The sequence below is a fragment of the Euleptes europaea genome, chromosome 6 (assembly GCF_029931775.1).
Source record: "Euleptes europaea isolate rEulEur1 chromosome 6, rEulEur1.hap1, whole genome shotgun sequence".
Classification (NCBI taxonomy): domain Eukaryota; kingdom Metazoa; phylum Chordata; class Lepidosauria; order Squamata; family Sphaerodactylidae; genus Euleptes; species Euleptes europaea.
Genome location: NC_079317.1, coordinates 17,782,085 through 17,806,717, shown reverse-complemented (window position 1 = coordinate 17,806,717; position 24,633 = coordinate 17,782,085). Strand labels below are relative to the sequence as shown.

The window sequence follows — 24,633 nt, the reverse complement described above, 5'->3', positions numbered from 1 at the left end:
AGAGCTTTGTAAATTTATGCACCTTTTCGTAGAATAAGCCTCACGGCTGGGAATTTAGCGTCAATAACCCCTTCTGAAGTACACCCACCCCCATATAATATCTGATCAGAACTGCTTCTAGAATTTGGGTGAGCAAGAACTGTTTCACTGGAAGAGTGAGCTCTGTGGTTTCGTAAGGTGTCCACCAAATTGTCTCTCCCATCTTCTGTGTGGTTAGTCAAAGGGGAAAGCTTCCATTACAGTATAGAATAAAGGCAAAGGATTAAATAATACCTGGCTTTTCCATGGGCTGGGCCTCAGAAGGAAATGGAGAGGAGGGGGACACAGTTTTCAAAACACACAGGCTTTCTGTTGCTTAAATTTCAGATCCAGGCCCTGTTCTCGAGGGCTACACAAAGCACCCCTTCCTTACCTTGATGGTGCCCTTTTATGCACGGGTTGTTCCTGTCGCGGTCCCCTCCCCGTCTACTTCGGGGCTTCTTTTAAACAATGCATGTATTTTCTGACCTTCAGAAGTTACCTCGCTCCCCCCTTGCATTTCCTCTGCGTTTTCAGGATACTGTTTTACCCTGAATTTAAAGTCTGCCTCGATACCAAATCGAAAGCCGGACCTGTGCATACTTGTCAATTCGGGTTTTTCTACCCACACCCATTCTCACTTCTCCCACTTTTCTATCCCCCTCATCCAACCCCTCCCCTTGAAGCCATTTGCAAGAGCACTAGCAAGAGAATGCTGGAATACCATGAGGTTGCTTATTTGGTCAGTTTCACAGCAAGTGGGTCAGTTTCCGTCCTCTTGCTCCTTGGATGAGCTATTAAAAAGTTGGGAGAAGCTGCTGTGCCAGGAGGAATCGGCTTCCCTCCGGCTACTTTTGCCAGACATCTCCAGCAACGAATGAAGGTGGCAGCTGTCGCCCCCATTGCCCAATTTTGTGTTGAGAGGTGACCCTGGGAGGGAATACTTTCTCCTCAACCCCTTCCCACATTCTCTGTGTCAAAAGCCTTGCTCCTAAGTTTCTAACCCATTACTCCAGCTGGGACAGGCAAAGGGAAGGGCTCGAGTAGCTAGCCACTGTCTCCCTTCTTCCTCCAGGACCGGCTGTATGCAGCTCAGCTGCCTGCCCCACAGGGAGGAGTCATGGCTGCTACTGGAATCACTCTCCCACTGCCTGTCCTCTCCTAAGGCAGCAATAGCATTGGATCCCGCGTGCTCCTCAGCCAGGGGTTGGGTGTGACATTCTCACCTCCTCTCTCTCTTGGTACAGCCAAGAACGTCTGGTTGGTCAAGTTTTCGACTTCCCTTCATTTCTCGGCTGGCTGGAGCAGAGCCGGGCTGATTTGCCGCCCTTCCCTTATACACGTCTTCTTATAGGCATGAAAGCCTTTTTTGTTTGTGAGTGCAAGATGGAATGATTAAATGGTCATAAAAGACTGTGCAGGTGTTTTAATGTTCTTATAACCCCTGCATTGAGATAGCCAGAAACAAATTGGTGTGTGTGTGTGTGTGTGTGTGTGTGTGTGTGAGGGTGTTATCCGGACCCTTTTCTGCTTTGGCTGTAAAACGGCCACTTGGTTCAGTTCAAATGAAAGAATCCTGCTGCGGTGCTAGTGACATATTAAAAAAAAATACACTACAGCCAATTATAAAATAGGGTTTTCGGGGGGGGGGAGTGAATTAGAAGCTCCGCATTTTCACTTGAGATGCATAATTGATCACAAGGTACTTCTGGAATTTCTTTGTGGGGGGGAAGTCCCTGTGCATAGTGTTTTGAGAATTCAAGTGCAAATACGGTGTAGTTAGAGAGCAGCATGTCCAGAGGAAATAGACCATGCATAAAAGACCGGTAAAGTAAAAAACACCTTCCAGTGTATTGTGGGGGAGGTAAGGAAGAAGCTTCAATTTGTGTATTTTTTTTTTCTGCCTCAGAGGGTAAACATGGACTTTAGACTCTTGAGAGGCAAAACTGAAATAATGCTTGGCCCATTTCTGAATATTTACAGGTCTCATTTTTGCTGGGCTTTCTGCTCTTGGGAAGAAAAAAATCTATACGAGAAAAGCTGAATTCTGTGAACTGGATCAATTTAGTCACATCTGCTCCTTTTGCGTAAACATTCTGCTTCAGCTAGCCAGCTGGAAGGACAATCGGCACTCTGAAACCCTGTCCTCGGGCAAGAAGAAATCTTATCCAGGGCCATCTTTGCATCTGTAAGGACTACATACTTTAAAGAGCACAAAATATATTAACCAACCTCCCCAGCAGATTCTCTCAAAAAACTAAAAAAACCCACAATCCTGTACTAGTAGAGAGCTGCTAAAAACCCAGCCCACTTTTTCATCTCTGCCCACATGGCCCAAAGCCTATTTATTTGTTTATTACATTTTTACCCCACCCTCCCCAGCCCAAAGGCTGGGCTCAGGGCAGCTTACAAAATCCAGAATAATAAAACCAATAAAACATTAAAATATAATTTAAATACATTGGTTGCTTCTTGAGCAACCAAAATGTAACAGCCGGTGTGGGGGGGCATTTGTACTACACTCTTCACTTCACTTGCCAATACAAATAGGGCTTCTGCCCCCTCTTAAAAAAACAACAACTGCAAGCTAAGCCACCCCCAAAATTCAGAGGGAAGGAAATGGTACAAGCCACTTCCAAGGCTATGCAGGGGTGGGCGGGGGGGGGGGGGGAGGAGAAAGCGGATTGCATTTAACTAAATGGACTCCTTGGATTGCAGCCCATGCTGCGATTTATTGTAATTGTTGATTCAAGGGTGAAGGGAAAGCTCTGCTGTTTTGTTCCAGCTTCCCGGTAACTCACCTCAAGTCTCAGATGATCAAGGTGTTTGATGGGTTATCTTGAGGCAAACTGGACTCGTGTAAATGAAGACTGAGATTTTGCGGATCAGTTTGACTGAGCTGTCCTTGAAAGCGATACAGCATCTGATACACAATGCAGTTGTAGGATGTGGTACTTGAACCCTTCTGTTCCGGCACCATTGTCATTCATTGCTCTACTAGCTCCAAATACCTAGCCACCATTCTCTACCCACCATTTAGAATTATGTTAAAACGACCAAGTGGTGGAAAGTGCTGTCAAGTCACAGCTGACTTTCATTGAGCCCATAGGGTTTTCAAGGCAAGACACATTCAGAGATAGTTTGACATTGCCTGCCTCTGCGTGGGCTAAGAGAGTTCTGAGAGATATGTGACTTGCCCAAGGTCACCCAGCAGGCTTCATGTGGAGGAGTGGGGAATCAAACCCGGTTCTCCAGATTAGAGTCCGCTGGTCTTAACCATTACACCGCGCTGGCTCTCCATACCCATATGCCGTAAGGAAAAAAAACATCCCGTGGGATACACAGCTATTCTCAGCCCATGAAAGGCAGCTAGGCTCTGAAGGCTCATAATTCAGCTCTCCTCTGACCCTGTTAGAAAAGGAGAGGTGCTGTGGGCCGCTGGGCTTCTCCCTCACTTCCTTTTCCCCCTGCCCAAACTGCCGGGGTTAACTTGACAAGAGATCACAGAAAGGGAATACCTACAGGTGGTTCCCTCAGGATAATTTCAAGGCAAGCCTCTTGAGGTATCCTCTGCTGGTAGGGGGTGGAGAATCACAATGGTGATGAACCTGGTTGCTTTTCACAGGGCAAATGTAACCAAGCTCTTAAGTACAACAGTCTTTCGATGATTTAAACATCAGTTTGAGATTGATAGCCTTCCGAAGCTTGGTATACAAACCTGAGACCAGTTAACATGTTTAGGACCCTCTGCTGTTTCTGTTGCATTGGAATTCTTCTCCCCAGAGTGGGTATTCTATTTATTCGGCATTTTGTAGAATTTTGAAGTTTTACACAAATGCGTCTGACAATCCCACCCCAACAGAAAAATTATAGCACTTCATATTAAAAAAAGAAGAGTTGGTTTTTATATGCTGACTTTCTCAACCACTTAAGGAAGAATCAAACTGGCTTACAATCGCCTTCCCTTCCCCTCCCCACAACAGACATCCTGTGAGGTAGGTGAGGCTGAGAGAGTTCTAAGAGAACTGTGACTAGACTAGCCCAGCAGGCTTCATGTGTAGGACTGGGGAAACAAACCAGGTTTGCCGGATTAGCGTCCACCACTCGTGGAGAAGTGGGGAATCAAACCTGGTTCTCCAAATTGGGGTCCACTGCTCCAAACCACCGCTCTTAACCACTACACTTTACTGGAAAAATACCAGAGCAGCCTCACATTCAGGCTTTAAAAGGTAAGGTAGCGGCTAATCTGTCTGACTGGTAATTATCTGTGTAGCTTTATTGATTCTGGAATTACTTTTTGCCATATCTGTGATTCTTTATGGTTTTGTGAAAGGTTTTAACTTATTTCATTTGGGAGGTCAATGCATTTGTTGATGGATATTGATGTGTACACTCTATGCAGCTGGTGGATCACTGCTGGCAGCAAGATCCATTAATGCTTCCTACTATAAAGAGAGAGCAGTGCCAGTAAAACAGACCATCCCCCCCTTATAGAATGACTCTGTATGGAAGTAGATTTGTTTTCCCAAAAAGAGACACCGCAGTTAACTTTAGTAACATTTGATCAAACAGCATTTTCATCATCATCATAAACGGGCCGTGCTTTAAAAAAAACACACACAATCAATTTATGTGGAGTAATTCTGAAAGACTAAAGATCATATCCATGGAGGAGGAAAAAAATCCTAAATAAAATTACCAAATGTGATTTGTCACCCATAGCACAAACACAAAAAATATTATTTGAAATTAGTCTGTATTGAACTATGCTGATAAGATACATCGTAGTTCTGGCTTAGATGAGTCATGCTTTCAGACCTTTTGAGAGACAGCAACACTGAAAACTGATGATCCTTTCATGAATTTTCCATGCAGGAATACGTGCCTATTACATAGGCAAGTGGTTTGGGGGGGGGGGTGTCTTGTGCTAAATTGCATTCAAATCCGGTGTAGCAACATAATCCAGAAGATACTTTAACAAGACTCAAGTTTGGAAACTACCAAATAACTATCTGAGACGTTGACTCATCTCTCTCTACAGAGCACATATATAAAAATACACAGATTCAGTCTTAACATATCATAAAATAACACTTCTTCGCATTTAATATAAAACTTGTAACAATTTCATTCCTACGGGTCCAGCACACTTGAACAAGTTTATGATCCACTTAAGAAGAGGGGAAAGGGTTTTTGTTGTTGATGTTTATAAGGAACTTTTTAAAAAAATCATAAAGTGCATTCTGAGCAACGAAAATGGTGCTTACGTAGACAATCGTGTTTAAAAACCAAGAACAAGTACCGAAAGAACTGCTTATTGTAGTATCTTGCTGCAGCATTTGTGAAGGCACTATTGCTGTTGATGTACCTTTGAGAACACGGAGGGCGCGGGGGATCCTAACCATCAGAAGCCTCCACCTCTTCTTTCCAGAGCCGGCAAGTGGAACTGTTTCATGGGAGACTTAAATTCCTTCTGCTTTTCAGACTGTTGGCGAGACAACAGAAGTTACAACCGGCTGGCTGCGTACAATTGTGCGTTAAGATAAGCAAGGCAGTTTTTACCTTGCAGTGCGTCCCAAAACATGTGATGGGCTGCAACACCTGGACTGGTCTGTTGGTGGCTGGCAAGGTAAAAACCGACTGAAACGGAGCACTAGGGTAAGAAGTCAAGTTGGTTACTGCAGGAACAGTCAGTTTTGGCAACTCTACTGCATAGGGAGGTCCGTGATGTCCCAGTGGATTCTCCTGGGTTTCCCTCAGAAAGTTCTTTTAAAATAAAAAATACAACATTCAGTGTCTCAAAGTGGTTATCTTCCTGTTAAGTTAAACGCTAAGTTTATAAAACAAAAACAAACAAAACCCCAATCTTGCGCTGATCTGTGTTTGGAGAGAGAAGACAGGGAAAAGCTTTTCTCCCTCTCATAATACTAGAACGCGGGGTCATCTGCTGAAGCTGGAGGGTGAGAGATTCAAAACTGATAAAAGGAAATGTTTCTTTACACAACACATAGTTAAATTGTGGAACTCCCTGCCCCAGGATGTGCTGATGGCTGCCAACTTGGAAGAGGGGAGTGGACATGTTCATGGAGGAGAGGGATATTCATGGCTACTAGTCAAAATGGATACTAGTCATGATGCATACCTATTCTCTCCAGGATCAGAGGAGCAAGCCTGTGATATTATGTGCTGTAGAACACAGGCAGGATAATAACACTAGGATCCATGTAAATTTTCCAGAAAGGATTTGTATCGATGCATGTCGGATCGCGTATCCAGAATCATTCCCCAGAAGTTACATGAACAACCTGAGCCCCAAATATTGCGCTTCCTGTATACTGATCCAATCTGTGTGATAACATGCACAATACTTTTGGAACCAGACTGACAATATCTGGATACAGCACAAATCCACACTCGAGGCCCCCAATATTCCAACGCCGTTGCGGCTCATAAAGGCTGTTGATCAAATCGCCCAAACGTTTTGTCGGGAAGTCAGAATGACAGTATTTTATACAGGCTTATTGGTGATTCTTTGATTTAAAAATTACCTGCCTTTGATCCTCCTTTGAAATACGCCGCAAGCCGATGAAGTCCCTCTCCAAGGGGTTTTCAGCTAATCTCATTTTCCTGCGGATAGCGAAAGCTTGCTTCTCTGCTATCCTGTTCGGTGCAAAGCCAGACAAACCCCCACATCTGAAATTCAGTGGCACAGACTGGAGAGGGAGCAGTGTCATAGGAACATGTTGTTTGGTTACGCTAAACAGTGATTGACGATGCAGCTGTTAGTTGCCTGATCCTTGCCAGGTAAGAGTACAGGTTTTGACTGGCATCCCATGGAATTCACAGCCTAGATCAGGGGTCCCCAACATGCCACCACAGCACGAGTGTCTACACTGTGTTACTGAAATTATACATCTACACTGAAAGCATCTTTACTGTGTTACTCTTATACCCATTCTCTCTAGGATCAGAGGAGCATTTCTATTATATGAGGTGCTGTGGAACTCAGGCAGGACAATGCTGCTGCAGCTGTCTTGTTTGTGGGCTTCCTAGAGGCACCTGGTTGGCCACTGGGTGAACAGACTGCTGGACTTAGAATCACAGAGTTGGAAGGGACCACCAGGGTCATCTAGTCCAACCCCCTGCACAATGCAGGAAATTCACAACTACCTCTCCCCCACACCCAGTGACCCCTACTCCATGCCCAGAAGATGGCCAAGGTGTCCTCCCTCTCTTGATCTGCCTAAGATCATAGAATCAGAATTGCTGACTGATGGCCATCTAACCTCTGCTTAAAAATCTCCCGGGAAGGAGAGCTTACCACCTCCCAAGGAAGCCTGTTCCATTGAGGAACCGCTCTAACTGTTAGAAAATTCTTCCTAATGTCTAGATGGAAACTCTTGATTTAATTTCAACCCGTTCGTTGGTTCTGATCCGACCATCTAGGGCAACAGAAAACAACTTGATGGGCCTTGGTCTGATCCAGCATGGACTTTATGTTCTTATAAATTAAGCTGTGGCAATCATTTTGTGGCTGGCTCCGCCTCCTGTGCCCACCACGTCGTGTCAAAATTCCAAATGTGCCCGCGGGCTCAAAAAAGTTTGGGATCCACGAGCTACATTAAATTTTGGGATGGACAGCTTGGGGACGAACCTCCACCGCATCTACTGCACAGCTCGCGGTCAGCCTGTGTCAAAAACCTCTGCTTACCTCAACTCTCTGAAGTAAGGGTGCTGTAGTGCTTCACGGGCATCGATTCTTTCATCGGGGTCATACTGTATCATTGAATACATGAGTGCCAGGCTCTTCTTGGACAAGTTGGGCATAAGCGGAGAGATTCCTTTCCCTTTTCTGATGGGAAAGTCAAAGCTCATCACTCTTGACCTGCGTTAAATCCAAGGAAAGAGAACTCATTCCTGTCGACCGACTCGAAATATCACTGGGGGCTGGGGGGGGGGGATAGCTAAAAGAGGGAGGGTGAGAGATTCAAAACAGCTGAAGGTGGAGGGTGAGAGGTTCAAAACAGATAAAAGTACGTTTTTCTTCACACAACACATAGTTAAATTGTGGAACTCCCTGCCCCAGGATGTGGTGATGGCTGCCAAGTTGGAATGCTTTAAGAGGCGAGTGGACATGTTCATGGAGGAGAGGGCTATCCATGGCTATTAGTAAAAATGGATGCTAGTCATGATGCATACCTATTCTCTCCAGGATCAGAGGAGCATGACTATTCAATTAGGTGTTTTGGAGCACAGGCAGGATGGTGCTGCTGCAGTCTTATTTGTGGGCTTCCTAGAGGCACCTGGTTGGCCACTGTGTGAACAGATTGCTGGACTCGATGGACCTTGGTCTGAACCAGCATGGCCTTTTTTATGTTTTTATGGAGCTAACAGAACACAGGCATTAAAGCCCACCTCTTGCTCAGTTCAATTCATCCCTGATTTATAAGTGAAGCATTTTGACTAGGCTACAACCTGTGCAAAACAGCCACATCTTCATGCCAAGGGTGGTGACCTGACTCCCCTGCCCATCCTCTAAGAAGACGCCAAGGGGAAGATAGGGGACGGCTCAGGTTCCATCCTTGTCCTTCTCTTCCCTCCAAGTTGCTCCCACACTATCTTTGGGTGCTCCAGCAGCCAACTTGGGGGAGACCTCAGCCCTGGGATGCTCATGTTTATAAAGCCCCACCCTTCTTAGGGAGGTCTCAGGGGGCTACCGGGCCTTGTCCTCTCCCCCCCCCCCACCAATGTCCTGGAAAAGTCTGCCAGGTGCAGCTCTGAGGCCTTCTAAGATTGGGCCGGCTTCTATGGCAGGGCAGAGTGTTCAAAGCACTTGGCGTATTTTATTGTAGCCATCTTTACAACAGCCTTGTAGGGTAAGTCAATATTGTGGGAGGGTGAAGGGAGGAGAAATCAGGCCAAGAGAAACTTCATAGGACATAGGAAACTGGAATTTGTTGGCTTTGCAACTTGATTAAGTGTATCTTGTGCACAAGGTATTTCCTGAACACCTGGAGCTTCCTTATAATGAGTCTGGCTATTGGTCTACTGAGGTCAGCATTGTCTATTCTGACTGACAGCAGCTCTCCAGTGTCTCGGACTTTCACATCACCCACTACCTGATTCTTTTAGCTGGAGAAGGCGGGGATTGAACGTGGGACCCTCTGCATGCAAAGCAGGTGCTCGACTGCTGAGCCACGGTCCCTCCCTTAACTGCTCACAACCGCAGTTCTTCCATCATGTATGTTAGCAAAGGTCAAAGGTTGGGACCCCTGCATTATTCATTTAAGGAAGAAATTCTAGCAACTTTTAATTTTAGCTGGCGCACTACTTACTGTTTGAACTTATTAAGAATCTTCTTAGGAGGAGTACCTATAATTTCATGGATTTTTGAGATCTGGTCTAGTTCGTTTAATCCAGGAAAAAGTGGGTTGAAACTGTAAACAAAAGGAGGAACAGAATTGGTGGCACTGACTATGAAACTCTTCCCGTGGCCGGTAAGCCAGGCTGATGCCCCTTTCTGATTAACCAAATGACAAATACAGCACGCTGGCTATGTAACAAAAATTAATCTTATTTACACAAATTGTATACAATAATACCAAGTAAATGACAACAAAAATACAGCTGATCTAGCTCCAAAATACACAAATTGTACAACTAACAAAACAAGAACTAAGTTCAGGAATCCAGGTCTTCTTTAACATACAATCCACTTCTTAAACAATCCAATTCAGCTGCAAGTCAGCGTTCCGATAGCAGGTAAATCGCAGGTAACAGTCACAATTGGATCACCGATAAGAATCAAGAACAATCGATCAGACGGAGATTCCGGATATAATTTCATCCATTTACGCAGCAAGCTTCATCAGTCAATGATTGTCCAATTTGCCTATTAGTAAAGCTTTAAAGTATCACCATAGGCATAAATGATCATCTTTCTGATTAACGGCATACCTTGCAATTTCGTAGAACACACAGCCAGCGCTCCACATGTCCATTTTGTAGCCATAGTAGCCATCGGTGAGAAGGCACTCTGGCGCTCTGTACCAGCGGGTGGAGATGTATTCCGTATAGGGCTGTTTGGAATGTATACTCCTACAGGATCCAAAATCCCCTAATTTCAGAAGCTCCTGCTGCAATGAAACAGTTGTGCATTTCAAATGAGGGTTCTTGTGCATTTCAAATGAGAAGAGGGTTCTTGTTTTTTGTTTTTTAACGCAGAAGGGTTTCTAAAAGAATGGGACCGGCCATTACAAGCCTGAACCAAGCAGTCCTTGTTAGTGTCCCATACGGGAAAGGTGACCCATTGGTTTTGTCAATGTCATTTTAATTAATGCTTCAGGCTAGCAATAACTTGTTGAGACTGGGGTCATTGTGCACCATATGTGCACCTAGGAAGATACGTGAAGATGTACAGGCTCGAGCACTAACATTTCGGAGACCCCTGCAGAAAACGTCCGACAATAGAAATCAGGGTAGTTACTTTGAAATGAGAAAATTCTTTCCTGTTTTTTTTTTTTTAAGGACTTGCTATTTTTACCAACAGTGACAGAGAATACATGGCCAGCCAACAATTGGAAAGGGAGTGGGGACAGCACCTTCAGGTTTCCAAAAGGAACCTTGGACACTAATGCCAGAAACAGTGCAGTCCTAAGTAGAGTTACACCCTTCCGAGTCCAGTGAAGCCACAGGGTTCAGTGATGGAGTAACTTTGCTTTAGGACTGCAACTCTCAGCCTTATTTTCCACAAGAGCACGATGCATTTCAAAATCCCAGCTCTGGAAAAAGAATGAGTAGTCCCGATGATTTCGGTGTTGATTCAATACAACTATTCATAAGGGAGGTTTTGGATGGAAGCCATATCTTGTTTACACTAAAACGTTACGCAGCATGACCTACCTTTATTAATATGTTTTCTGGTTTCACATCTCTGTGGAATATTCCATTCCTATGTCAAGAGAAGAATGACAGCAAGGTAAGCGAGGGCTCAGACCCCAAAGACAGCCTCCAGACAGCCCTGTGCCCCTCAGGATTTCCTGGTTACGTGCCCGTTCCCCCCGCTGAACCTCTTATACCTCTTCAAGTACTTGAAGGGCTGTCATATAGAGGAGGGTGCCGAGTTGTTTTCTGTTGCCCCAGAAGGTCGGACCAGAACCAACGCGTTGAAATTAAATCAAAAGAGTTTCCGTTTAGACATTAGGAAGAATTCTCTAACAGAGTGGTTCCTCAGTGGAACAGGCTTCCTCGGGAGGTGGTAAGCTCTCCTTCCCTGGAGGTTTTTAAGCAGAGGCTAGATGGCCATCTATCAGCAATGCTGATTCTATGACCTTAAGCAGATGATGAGAGGGAGGGCACCTTGGCCATCTTCTGGGCATGGAGTAGGGGTCACTGGAGGTGTGAGGGGGGAGGTAGTTTGGAATTTCCTGCATTGTGCAGGGGGTTGGACTAGATGACCCTGGTGGTCCCTTCCAACTCTATGATTCTATGATTCTTCTGGGAAGCCACACCCAATGAATGCTCTGGAGCAGCATCCAGGGTGGCACAAGAGGCGGCAGCGAGGACAAATCAACAACTCTTTGTGCATGTGCAGAAGCACCTTAGGAGCACGGACCCCAGCCCAGTACAATCATCAAACAGTTATTTTTGCAATGACGACGACAACGCTATCCTACCTATGCATGTGATCGAGAGACTTGCACAACTGGTACATGTAACTCGTTATTCTTTTTTCAGGCAGCGGTTTTTTTCTCCCTAGAATTTTAAATAGTAAAATTAAAGACCAGGCACTTTATAGTTTTACACCAAGATCACTTTCAGCTGTCAAGCTTTACAGTCTCTTTCTGTCACTTCAAGTATGTTTATGAGAGGGACAGTTCCTGTACTGGCGGTAATTTGCACTTTCATAATGTCCTTAACATTTTAATCCCATATGGAATATGGGATACTTCCCTCCTCCATTGTGTCCTCACAATGACCCTATGAGGTGCTGACTGTCATTTGAAAGGCTGTCACTTAGAGGAAAGCAGGGAGCTGTTCCTGCTAGCAGCAAAGGATAGGACTCGCAATAATGGGCAGAAATTACAGGCAGAAAGGTACCGGCTAGACATTAGGAAAAAATTTTTTTACAGTGAGAATAGTTAAGCAGTGGAATCAGCTGCCTAGGGAGGTGGTGAGCTCCCCCTCTCTGGCAGTCTTCAAGAAACGGCTGGACAAACTCTTGTCAGGGATGCTCTAGGCTGATCCTGCATTGAGCAGGGGGTTGGAATAGATGTTCTGTATGGCCCCTTCCAAATCTATGATCCTATGACTTCCTCATCCCTGCCAGTTTGACTGGAAAATTCCCGTTTAGAGTTTGCTTTTCGCTTGTGAGACTTGAACAAGCAGGAGAAGGGCCTGCTGTGCACACGGAACGTTACCTCCTAGTCATTCTATCTGGATGGGAAGGAAGTTGTGAAGGAGGCTAGCTTTTTGGGTAGACAGAGGAAGGGCAGGCCACGCCACCCTATTCCTCTCTCCACGGCTTCCTTATTGCAGAACAAGAAAGCCATTCCTTTTGAGCTGGAAGGCGCTTCTCAAGCATCACAGCCTTAAGACCAGAATAGATGCTCACACCTAAAGGCAGAAGGGCTACAGCAGGGGTCCTATTATACAGCGCACTCAGCACAACGATTCCTGTTCCCTATATACTGCATCTTTTCATCGCTCCCTGCCCCCCTCCTTTCCAGCGCACAGCCTCTGCAAATATACTGGAGACGTCTGCTCCGTATTCCAGAACCTTTCTGTGCCATCACATACTGGGAAGAAAATGGTCTGTGTTTGTAGGCAAAGGGCTGGATCCACAGTTCATTTTTCCACCTGCAGGAGGCAAAGGCAATTCTCACAGATTCCCCTTTCCAATTTGCTCCCTGCACTGTTCCTGAAAGTCCCCCTCTCTCCCCCCCACCAGCAACATTTTGGAGAGTTGAGTGGGAGGATGGGTGGCACCGCCCCCCCTTTCTGTGGGCAAGAGTGACTTATGGTGGAGTAAAGTGACCTTTGGATCCAACCCAAAACGTATGTCTACATAAAGTTCCGTAAACAGTTTTTGAAAGATTACACCTGGTGTTCAACATTTTAATAACGTCGGGTGGGATCCAGCCAACTTTCCTGCTGATGAAAAAGGCAGGAGGGGTCCTCAGTAACCAACAAAACAGGGGTCTGCATGTACAAAATCCACATGAGATGGGAGGTGTAATAACAATGGGAAGTAGGTAAAACTGAATGAAGAAGCTAGTTGAGTCCAATCCATCCTGTTGATTTTCAGGAATCTGGATTTTTGCATATAACTAGATGTACATAGCCTTGTCCTGGGTATCCCAGGATAGCCTGATCTCATCAGATCTCAGAAGCTAAGCAGGGTCGACCCTGGCAAGTATTTGGATGGGAGGCCTCCAAGGAACACCAGGGTTGTGACATGGAGGCAGGCACTGGCAAACCACCTCTGGACGTCTCTTGCCTTGGAAACCCCAACGAGGTTGCCATAAGTCAGATGTGACCTGACGGCAAAAACAAAATGTACATAATACTTTTAGGAGTCATTGCGTAGCCCACATACCTTTTATCAGTTCATATATGTTCATGTCCATAAGTTCACATATTAATGCAACAGCCCCAACTTTCTTGTCGCTAAAAAAAAAAGTTTCCATTTTAATGTAACTATATGAAAACAGGAGGTTTCTCTTGCTCCTTTGGCTCATTTCCCCTCCGTGGTATGTATTTATAGCAATAGTTTTCTGCTTAATTTTTTTAATTTGCCTTTACAAATGTTAAATGTGAAAAAGAACTGAAAATCCAGTAACAGAGTTAACATAAACATTCTTCGTTTTGGTGTAGGGGAAAATGGGGTTTGGTAGCAGCATTTCACAGTTCTTAATTTCAGGAGAATCTAGTGTGAAAACTGTAGGCAGCGTAGCTGACAATCATGTACTGCCCATACAGAATAGACAGGTGGCACAATGATCTTCCTTGTGACAGATGAAATGCTCTTTAGTTTAAATTCTTGAGTCCCAGACTGCATTTCCCTTGCGCCTTTGGAATTGTCGATTTGGCACCATATACACACCAATGATAAAGATGGGGGGACCCAATACACTTTTACAAAAAATTCCATTGTGCAAAGAGATTACTGCAAAATTTGCCATCAGTGGAATACGACGAAGCTATTAGAACATAAGAACCTAAGAAAGGCCATGCTGGATCAGACCAAGGTCCATCAAGTCCAGCAGTCTGTTCACAAAGTGGCTAACCAGATGCCTCTAGGAAGCCACAAACAAGACGACTGCAGCAGCACCATCCTGCCTGTGTTCCACTGCACCCAAAATAATAGGCATGCTCCTCTGATACTAGAGAGAATAGGTATGCAGCATGACCAGTATCCATTCTAACTAATAGCCATGAATACCCCTCTCCTCCCTGAACATGTCCACTCCCCTTTTAAAGCCTTCCAAGTTCCCAGCCATCACCACATCCTGGGGCAGGGAGTCCCACAATTTCACTATGCAAGTAGGTGATGTGAAAGACCTCTGCCTGAGAAGACCCTGGAGAGCCACTGCTGGTCTGAGTAGACAATAATGACTTTGATGGACAATACTGACTTTGATCAGTATTCCTATTGATATGTGGGTACTGCTCACACTGTGCAAGCTTGAAGAGACCAGAAGCCCCTCTTCCCAACAGCAGAGTCTTGGGGCACACACTAGACAGGATGGTGGAAGATTTGTGACTGGGTTTTGTCCTGCGTGTGTTTCTTTTTTAAAAAGAGATAATAGTGGAAGTGTGGGAGGAGGAGATTATTTGGATCAGACCTACAGCCCTAGGGAAGGGGTGGGTTTAACCCTTTATCCTCTGCCTTTTTTTGTGGTGCGAACTCCCCACTTTCTGTTGCAGAAATCATACAAGCACCCATTTTTTAAAAAAATTATTTGAGCATTTATGTGCCACTTATCTCCCTAACGGGGACCCAAAGTGGCGTTCGATACAAAAACACAATGTAAACCAACAAACAGGACAAGGGGAAGAAAAGGCTTCCATGTACAGCACACACCTCCCTCTTTGCCAGCAGATTTCCCTCCTTGCTTCCGGCTAGTACAATCAGCTAAAAAGCCGAAGGGCAAGAACCCTTGGACTTTTGCCCTTTGGCTCATGCTTCTGGGTCAGAGTCAAGCTTAAAGAAGTTGCCTGAAAATTAAGTGAGCGAACATTTCCTCCTGTGGGTCAAAAAGAAGCCACCTGGGGGCTTATACAATTTGCACTGTGACTCACCATGTCCCATTGTTGTGGTTCTGTAAAGTTTATTTCTTTCTGTCTCTGATGCCAGCTGGCTTTTAGCAAACAGTTCAGAGGCAGTAAAGAGAGAACCAGAAGTGGTACGACTACAACCCGCTAGCTAAATACCCTTACACTGCAGTCCCAAATCTTAACTCTCCAGCTACTATTAACTCTTTTTCTTTTTAAACTTAGAGATCTGATTACGGATCTTCTCTCATGTCTTAACGTGGCCCTTGGCTACCATGTTGGAGACAGGAGATGCTGCAAGAGTTAGGCTATCACCATCCAAAAGAAAAAACAGGGTTGTTGCCTCAAATGTTAATCTGGTCGAGGTTGCTGAATTAAATGATGATTAAACACCTCCCTCAATCTAATTTCTTTTTAAAAAAACTGTTGAAAAATAAACAGGATACAGAAATGGGTAGAAAAAAACACACAGCACTTACAATATCACTTCATGCAGCGTCAGGATGTTTTGGTGTGGATTCAGTCGCCTTAACGCTTGGATTTCTCGCAGGTTATTCACATGCTCGATACTAAAATACAGTTAAAATGAGAAAATTAGGTTGACATTGTAACTCACCCTCCATAACTAAAGAATAAACACTACTTTATTTGATGTTGTTCTGTTCAGTTGTTGGGTCAGGTCATGTAGAAATAGGCTGTACTCCAAAGAAACCCCTGTGGGGCGCAAGCACACAACTGTTCACCTGCACTGGGATTTCATGGTGCTTTTTTTTTTCTGGCAACAGCTTCTAATGTTGCGTCAGAACCCCCTTGAGATGTTCCCCAGTAGTCTGAAAGCCACTTATGTTGGCCTCTGAAAGACAAGTCGCTGGATCTGAGCTCTAAAGAGGTCCTCTTTTTCTGTTTCCATCAAGCATATTTTATATGCAAGATGACCCCTGCCCAACTGACTTATTTAGAGGGCCTCTTCAACTGCACTGATTTCTCAACCACGTGAAGAGGGAGAAGCTTGGATAGTCACACTGATAAATCTTGAATCAAGTAAGATTATAGGGTTACTCACCAACAGGGTTTTTGTTCAGAATCCACTTTAAAATCCATATTTGATTAGGAAGGTTAAACAAACTGTTTAGAATTTAAGGTTAATGTCAAAAAAGTTGGAAATGCCATTTGTGCTTACCTTTCAAAATGCTGTTTCATTTGCTTACACGCATAATATTTGCCGTCTCTCAGACACTGTATCTTCAGAACATCGGAAAAAGTTCCCTCACCAATTTTACCAATTGTTTTGTATTCTTAAAAGAGCAACAAAACTAGGTTTTAGTACAGATGGTGAGCTTATTATCTTTAGGATAGCTTAATAAAATTCTGCTTCAGAAAACAATCGTAATTGTGGTTTACTTATGGTGCACTCATTTCCAGCCTAGAGATTCAGCAAATTGAGCCCTTTGAACCAGCTCCCAAGGATCTCTAGATCTGTCAAAAGGTTTAATCTTTCATCAATGCATAACGATTCTGAAAAGTACAGTTCTTACTACAGATTATGTGTAAAGCTCATGTCCGGCGATGAATTAATTCCCGGGATTTTAAGTGCATTTTAGAGTCCTATTAAGCCAAGCATAGATAGTCATTTTCTTCCACAGAATGAAAATGCTAACCATATGCGTGCCTATTTGGTATTCAGAAGTCTGAATCTAATGTGCATCCATGCCAAAAACAAGTTACAGACATACAAAAAGCTTGACTGTTATAGGGTTTAAATTAAGTGGGCATTTATTGGGCTGGTTTTGTCATCTTGGGAATCTCTATAGCATGTGTATCAGAAGCTCAGCATTCACAGCCGGAGCAAGATTACTGATCTCCCACGTGTCTAAAACATAATTTTGATCCATTGTTTTTTCCTTAGTTCTTGTGTTTGGCTAGACTCTAGTTTACTTGATCCCTCTTTCAACCATTCTTTATCCTTTTTACTTTCTGCCCAACCATCTTCTGAATTAGAAAACTGAGAGGCATCTCTTAGGCCTTTTATGTGGGGATGTTTCCCCGCAGTCACCCCCTTCGACTGCTTTGGGGCTTCCTTTTGATTATGCATACCTTTTCCGCCCATCAGAGGTCGCCTTGCTCTCCACTCGCGCTTTGCCCACATTTTCCAGATTTTGGCTAAAACAGCAAAACACGAGCAAAACGGACGGAGAGTGAGGTGACCTCTGACGGGTGGAAAAGGCATGCATAATCAATAGGAAGCCCCGAAGCAGTCGGCGGGGGTGACCCCTCCCTGCATAAAAGACCTAAGTTTAGTGTTCTTGTGTACATCAGCTCTACAGCAACTGCTTCTAAAACAGTAGTTACTCACTTTCACGGCTCACAGAGAGCCAGATTTGCAATTATCCTCAACATGAAGAGATGCATGACTACTGCATGCCCTTAGCCCCACCCTGCCACACACACACACAATAAGGTATAAGTGTTAATATTAAATGTGTGACTATAACCTTTTAAATTACCAGAGTACCTTTGAGCATGTACAGAGGGTCTCTCCCTGCCACTGTTGAATCTTAGCTAGCCCTTGTGTATCTGGAGCATGGGAAAGAGCCTGCAAGTCAGACTTATAACACAAAACACTGTGGAAGCTTTCAAGTTCTCCGCAACTCTTCATTATACTGGGTGTTAAAGGCTTCCTTATACTAAGACTACCCTGCAAATTGAACTCTAGCATTGCACGAAACAGGGTGGTTAGAACCTCTCTCTGTCCTAAGAGGGAATCACCAGCCAACCACAACCTCCGCCAGGCAAGGGCCTTGCCCATTTTCCTGAAACATGGAGGAAATGCCATGTTGGGGAATGATGCTCAGAAGAACCACAGGTGGCAGGTCAAACAGCCACTCAGTATCACTCTTCTAAACTCTCCGCTGGCTAATTTATCATGACAAAATTTCTTGACTGCTGTTAAACACATAATAGGCACTATTAGTCCTGACAGAGGTTTTTTACAAACAGCTTTACCGAGTCCTCATTTCAAGAAAGGAAGCAGCAGATCTCTTTCCCTGTTGCCATTCTTTCCTGGTGAAGACCTCCAGTTGTGAATTTGTTTACACTGCAACTCAAGGAAGAAGGCAGGGCTGAGGCGTCTCTATATTTATACCCATCTACTGCTACTCTTTTTACAAAGCAGTCAGCTGCACTATGCCAAAGAAGTAGAAATTGGGTTTTTGTTGTTGAGGCTTCTCCCCCCGCTCCCACTTAAAACAAAATGGCTGTGCATTTGTACTATACTGTAGCAGCACCATTTACACTGCACAGCTGTGCAAATGCACAAGGAACAAACTTTCCTTTGCATTCAAGTACAAGCTAAGCTTCCTTAGCTATCTATTTTTTGTGCTTCTAGTCACTGGGATGTCTTTTATGCAATCCCCACACTCACATACACGATCTCCCATTCAGACATGGTTCAGGCTAAGGCTTGCACAGCTTTTGATCACAGAACAACATTGTATCCCCTCAAGCTGCCTCGTGTGTTCATAACTCATCAGTCATCCTTCGGTCCAGGCAGAATGGGCAGAGGATGCTGAGGAAAAGATCAATGAAGGCATAAGGGAGAAGAGCTCCGTCACATACAACAGCCAGCCTGGCTGGCTGGCTTTGGAGTTAATGGGATTAGGCAGGGGCATCCGTCACACACAATGTGATTTCTTGCAAAACACCAGACAGCCATATTAACCAGGTATATTAGTACACCAGTTTGAGGTAAGATGCCTGGCTGTACCCTCTTCATTCAACATACACCCACGGGTCATGGGAATTGCCACAGTAGAAATGTGTGTAAGTCGCACTACTGGGTGAGCAGTTTGCACCAACACACAACAGGGTCCACTTCGTGGCTGACCTCCCAATTCTGTACCCAAACAGCCCCCCATCTTCAGAGGGGGAGGGGAGGAGGAGAAGAAGAGTTGGTTTTTATATGCCAACTTTCTCCGCCACTTAAGGAAGAATCAAACTAGCTTACAATCACCTTCCCTTCACCTCCCCACAACAGACACCCTGTGAGGTAGGTAGGGCTGAGAGAGCTCTAAGAGAGCTGTGATTAGTCCGAGGTCACCCAGCTGGCTTCATGTGTAGGAGTGGGGAAACCAACCTGGTTCACCAGATTAGCCTCCATGGCCCATGTGGAGGAGTGGGGAATCAAACCCGGTTCTCCAGATCAGAGTCCACTGCTCTTAACCACTACACCACTCTGGCTCTTAACCACTACACCAAGCTGGGAGGACACAAAGGGATGCCTGCCCACTAACAGGTAAACCGTCTGTTTCACCAACCCCCTTCCCCCTTGCCTATGGCTGGTATCTGCCCTGGCAACATCCCCTCCTGCACCTGAGCCTGCCAGCATGACAGCCCAGCAGGGGCAGCAGGAGCCACAGACCCCCGCCGCCATGGCTCCCATGCACAGGGGGAGTTGTTGTGTGGGGTCTGGCCTAGGAGAGCTGCTTGGGGAGGGGGCCCAAGTTCTCAGCTGTGCACTGGACTGACAGCTCAGTCATTGGCCCAGGCTCCCCCTTGGACAGGGCACTATGGGGGGGGGGCAAAGCCCCACCATACTGAGTGGAGCGGTTAACAGTACAATACTTGAACTCACTCCCTTGCAGGAGCAGACTCCTGTGGAGCAGCTGTCAAGGTGGACCCATCTTTTGCTGTTGGTTTGGACATGTATGATAGACACGTGAGGGTGTTTTGGGTGAGGCCAGCCTTTGGGGAGAGGGGCAGTTGCGGCAGATGTCCAATCCAGGGGCACATGAATACATAAGAACATAAGAAAGGCCCTGCTGGATCAGACCAAGGCCCATCAAGTCCAGCAGTCTGTTCACACAGTGGCCAGCCAGGTGTCTCTAGGAAGCCACTAACAAGACGAGTGCAGCAGCACCATCCTGCCTGTGTTCCACCGCACCCAAAATAATAGGTATGCTCCTCTGATACTAGAGAGAATAGGTATGCAGCATGACTAATATCCATTCTAACTAACAGCCATGAATACCCCTCTCCTCCATGAATACGTCCACTCCCCTCTTAAAGCCCTCCAAGCTGGCAGCCATCACCACATCCTGGGGCAGGGAGTTCCACAAGTTAACTATGCATTGTGTGAAAAAATACTTCCTTTTATCTGTTTTGAATCTCTCACCCTCCAGCTTTAGCAGATGACCCCGTGTTCTAGTATTATGGGAGAGGGAGAAAAACTTCTCCCTGTCCACTCTCTCCAAACCATGCATAAGACACTCGGAAAGGGCACAAAGGAGCCACTAAACATAGTTTGGTCCTGTCTGCCCTGTTCCGTTTGTGTGTGTGTGTGTGTGGGGGTGAAGTGGGGGGGGGGTCTGCTAGAAATGCCTTGCTGTCAGTATTTGCAAAGGATGGGTGTCTTTTGGCACAGGAAAGCAATGTTGGTCAATTTCAGGGGATCTGCCTCTTCAGAGGCCTGGAAGGGCACAGTGGATCCCAGCAACCTCAGCCCCATTGGGTTATGGTAATAAAGGAACAGAGCAAGTGAAAGATGCTGAGTTCGGGCTTTGTAGGGGGCCATTTGCAAAAAAGATCAGTGCCGCGGCCATTACGCACACCGGGCTTCTGGCTGGTACCCTTGCCGAAAATGATGACCATAACAAAATACGCAGTTGCTGTGGGTGGTGCGCCAGGTTCCAGCTGCCTTGATTGTATCCTGGGGCCCAGTGCCCTCAGAGCTAGGCGCATCCACCCTACATGAAGTGAGTGTCTGGGACTGCACAGGGAGGGATCAGTCATCTGTAGGGATGTGCAGATCCTTCCATGACCCCAGCCCTCATACAAGGATGAAGAAGAATATTTGAGTTTCTCGAGTTGTGGATATTCCTAGCTTTGAAGTCACTGTTGCCCCATCCCCTTTTCAGGGGAACAAATGCAATTAAAAAAAAAAAAAAACAGAACTGAAAACTCTGGGAGGGGGCCTGGGAAAGCTCCTGTCACCAGACACGGGGGTGCCAACGGTCACCCTCTGCCTGCCTCTGTGTCCGCTGGCTCTGGGTCAGATCTGGCTGTGCAGAAGCTTTTGGCAGCACTGCAAGTTGCCACAGCTTGCAGCGTCTTCCCCCACACGCCCTTGCTCTCATCCCTGCAGCCAGAAAGTGTGGGTGCCAAGCTGAGGGGACACGGTTGGGGGTGGCATTTGTCCTGGGTGCAGCATGGGGCCAGGCATGGGAAGGGGAGGGGAAGTGGTGTATGTATGTGTGTGTGTGTGTGTGGGGGGGTAATGCTGATCCCCTATGAACGAGGGGGGGGAGGATTAAGACAAAGGGCCACTGCTTATCCTGTGGCTGCTGGATCTTCCCTCTCCAAGGGTGTCAGAGGGTGCAGAACCCCAAAAGAGTGGCAGGGTGCATCCTGTGCTCCATGTGCTCCCATACCCACTCGTTCTCAATGTGCAGGAGGCTGGCTTTTGGTTCCATGGGCAGGGCAATGCATGGGCAGGGGCCTGTGCCACCACTGGGACTTGTGGGCAGGGACTTGTGACAGGATTTGGTCCCTTTAAGTGGGGGTGGGGCTGTGCTGCCCCTGGGCTGTGATGGGCGCTTGGCTTGCCACTCCCCCCCCCCCCCGTGCCTCTTGACCCCTGATTGGTTCTGGCAGCCCTTTCTGTCACAGCCCCACTGCCTCCCCACAGCACCTCCAAGGAACTCAGTGGCACAGCCACTGAAAGCCAAAAATTCCGAAACAACTTTTTTCCTGCGGGCTGCCAAGTAACTAAACCCAACAGGGAGTGGACTAACAGTGCCATAGTTACACCACAGCCAGCTGCTGCAGCGCAGACACACTTCAGGACTGCTCTGAAAACTGTGGAATTCACTGCCAAAGGAAGGTAGCTTTAAATGGAGGTTGGTTACATAGATTCACGGAGGAGAGGTCCATCAATGGCTACTAACCATGGTAAGTTGGTATCTGAAGAAGTGAGCTGTGACTCACGAAAGCTCACACCCTGCCAGAAATTTTGTTCGATTTGAAGGTGCTACTGGATTCTTGTTTTTTTCTACTGCTACAGACAGACCAACACGGCTACCCATCATGATCTACCTGCATTTTATTATATTTGGATTCACTGGCATTTCTTTTATCCGTTTCATCTTTCTACTGGCTTTTAGCTTACTTTTAGCATTTTTTTTTTTAAAAAACCCTGTATAGTATATATTTTCTAATCCGGTTTTTATTCGTTTTTAAATCTGTGAACCACCCTGGGGATCTGTATTAAGGTGTGAGGGAAGGCATGCTTTTAATTAAATGAAAGACATGATCTGCTCTGATATCTAAAAAGATTTTTTTTAGCTTCAGGTGTTCCCCAGCAGCACACCAGACAGCAGTAAACCACATAGTGACCACACCAATCCTTCATACTGACCCTTGTTAGCTCAGATAACACAATTGATCCTATCTAGATCAGTGCACAAAGCATAATCCATGGTTACATACACCCCATAATACTCTAGGTCTCTTTTTCACAGACTATATGATAAGAAAAATAACACTAGTCTACCCAGAAAAGTATTGTCTGCTCTCCAGGGTCTCAGATGGATATTTTCCTGCTCTCCCACCTTTGCCTGAAAATACAAGCGAGGGGTGTTATGCATACCAACCATATGCTGTATGATTGCTAGCACCACAAATTCATTATTAGGGCCATAGCATTACGTACCCACCTAATTTGGGACAGAGAAAGACGGGGGAGGAGAAAGAGGATAAGATGTTGTATTTATGTATTTATTTATAAGATTTAAACCCCAACTTTTTGCCTTTATCAAGGCCACTAAGGTGACTAAGCATTCCTCAACTGGTCTACTCAGAATCCTGCTCAGGTCTATTCAATGGGACTTACTCCTAGGAAATTATTCTTAGGCTTGCACTCTTAATGCTTGTCTCTGGTGAACTTGATTCATTTCCCCACTCCTACACATGAAGCCAGGTGGGATGACCTTGGGCTAGTCACACACTCTCAGCCCTACCTACCTCACAGGGTGTCTGTTGTGGGGAGGGGAAGGGAAGGTGATTGTAAGCCAGTTTGATTCTTCCTTAAGTGGTAGAAAAAGTAGGCATATAAAAACCAACTCTTCTTCCTCTTCTCTTTTAACTACTGTCTAGTACTTATTGAATTTGGTCAGATTGGGTCCCCAAAAAGATAACACTCAAGAAACATGCTTTGTGTGTGCATAGAAAAGGGTATGTGTGGAAAAAAACACCTCTAGCAAAATATATAAATTCGCATAGCCATGGGGGGGGGGGCACCTCCACGCCCACCCCATTCTTCTATTTCTTTTCTCCCCATCCACTTACGCCTGTCTAACTTATTGGGTTTTATTGTTATAAGTTTTAATATTGTTGTTATAAACTTTAAATGATGTAACCCGCCCTGAGCTGGCCTTGGAGGAGGGCGGGCTAGAAATCACAAAATAAATAAAGACATGTGTCTCCGCCCCCCCCCCAATTCCGTATCTCCCCCCCCCCAGGGGTGGATCCATGCAGCGGACTAAAGCCCCCTCCCCTCACTGAGGCTCTACTGCTCTTGCCCCCGCCCACCCCTTCCTTACTGTTCATCCTCCGCTCGCTTTTCCCTGGGTGCCCGCCGGTGGGGAGGGGGCGGGTGTCGAGGACGCCGCCCTCCCTGCAGCTCCAGACCCCCCTCCCCACGGCAGAGCTGTCAGGGCGCCATGTTGCATCCCCGTCACCCTGGCAACCCCAGAGCGTCGAGCTCTCCCTCAACCCGGGAGCGCGACCCTGCCGGCCCCGCCCCCCTCCGGCGTGGCGCAAACGCAGTGACGCCGTCCTCGGAACCTTTGCGCGCACCTCCTCTCACCTCGCCCGCCCCTAGAGTGACGCAAGCGCAGTGGCTCACCTCCGCCCTCTCCTATTAACCGCGGGAAACACAAGGTGGCCTTCATGATCGCGGGGCTTTGACATTTGCGCGTGCGCAGTGGCCGGCTCGCGCCTCGCCCTGCCGCCTGCTAGCCCCCTCCTCCTTGCGCCGAGGACGCTCGCTGTGCGCAGCCGCCGTCGCCGCTCTCCAGCGCCCTTGGAGAAGCAACCCCACCCGCTGCGCACATGCGCAGTGTCTTGTTTCTGCGCCTCCGTAGTAGTGGTTTAAGCAAAGTGGTTCCTCGAGAGCTAACCGTGTCGTGGTGGTAAAAGTCCTGATTTAGAGCAATAGTCCAGTAGCACCTTAAAGACTAACGAAATGTCTGGCAGGGCATGCGCTTTTGTGAGCCACAGCTCTCTTCTTCAGCTCACGAAAGCGCATACCCTGCCAGACATTTCGTTAGTCTTCAAGGTGCAACT

At 46.2% G+C, this 24,633-nt stretch overlaps 1 protein-coding gene across 1 annotated transcript; it reads right to left on the bottom strand.

Annotated features, from left to right (window-relative positions):
- Positions 1–5,398: 5,398 nt before the first annotated feature.
- Positions 5,399–24,079, bottom strand: MOK (MOK protein kinase). The gene is made up of 12 exons (XM_056851533.1): positions 23,889–24,079; positions 16,475–16,589; positions 15,774–15,863; positions 13,616–13,686; positions 11,694–11,772; positions 10,921–10,969; positions 9,976–10,154; positions 9,354–9,455; positions 7,730–7,903; positions 6,567–6,678; positions 5,581–5,784; positions 5,399–5,503 (listed from the first exon to the last, which is right to left on the bottom strand). Exons 1-12 carry the CDS (start codon positions 23,893–23,895, stop codon positions 5,423–5,425), a joined length of 1,263 nt encoding a protein of 420 aa, XP_056707511.1. The 5' UTR covers positions 23,896–24,079; the 3' UTR covers positions 5,399–5,422.
- Positions 24,080–24,633: the final 554 nt, after the last annotated feature.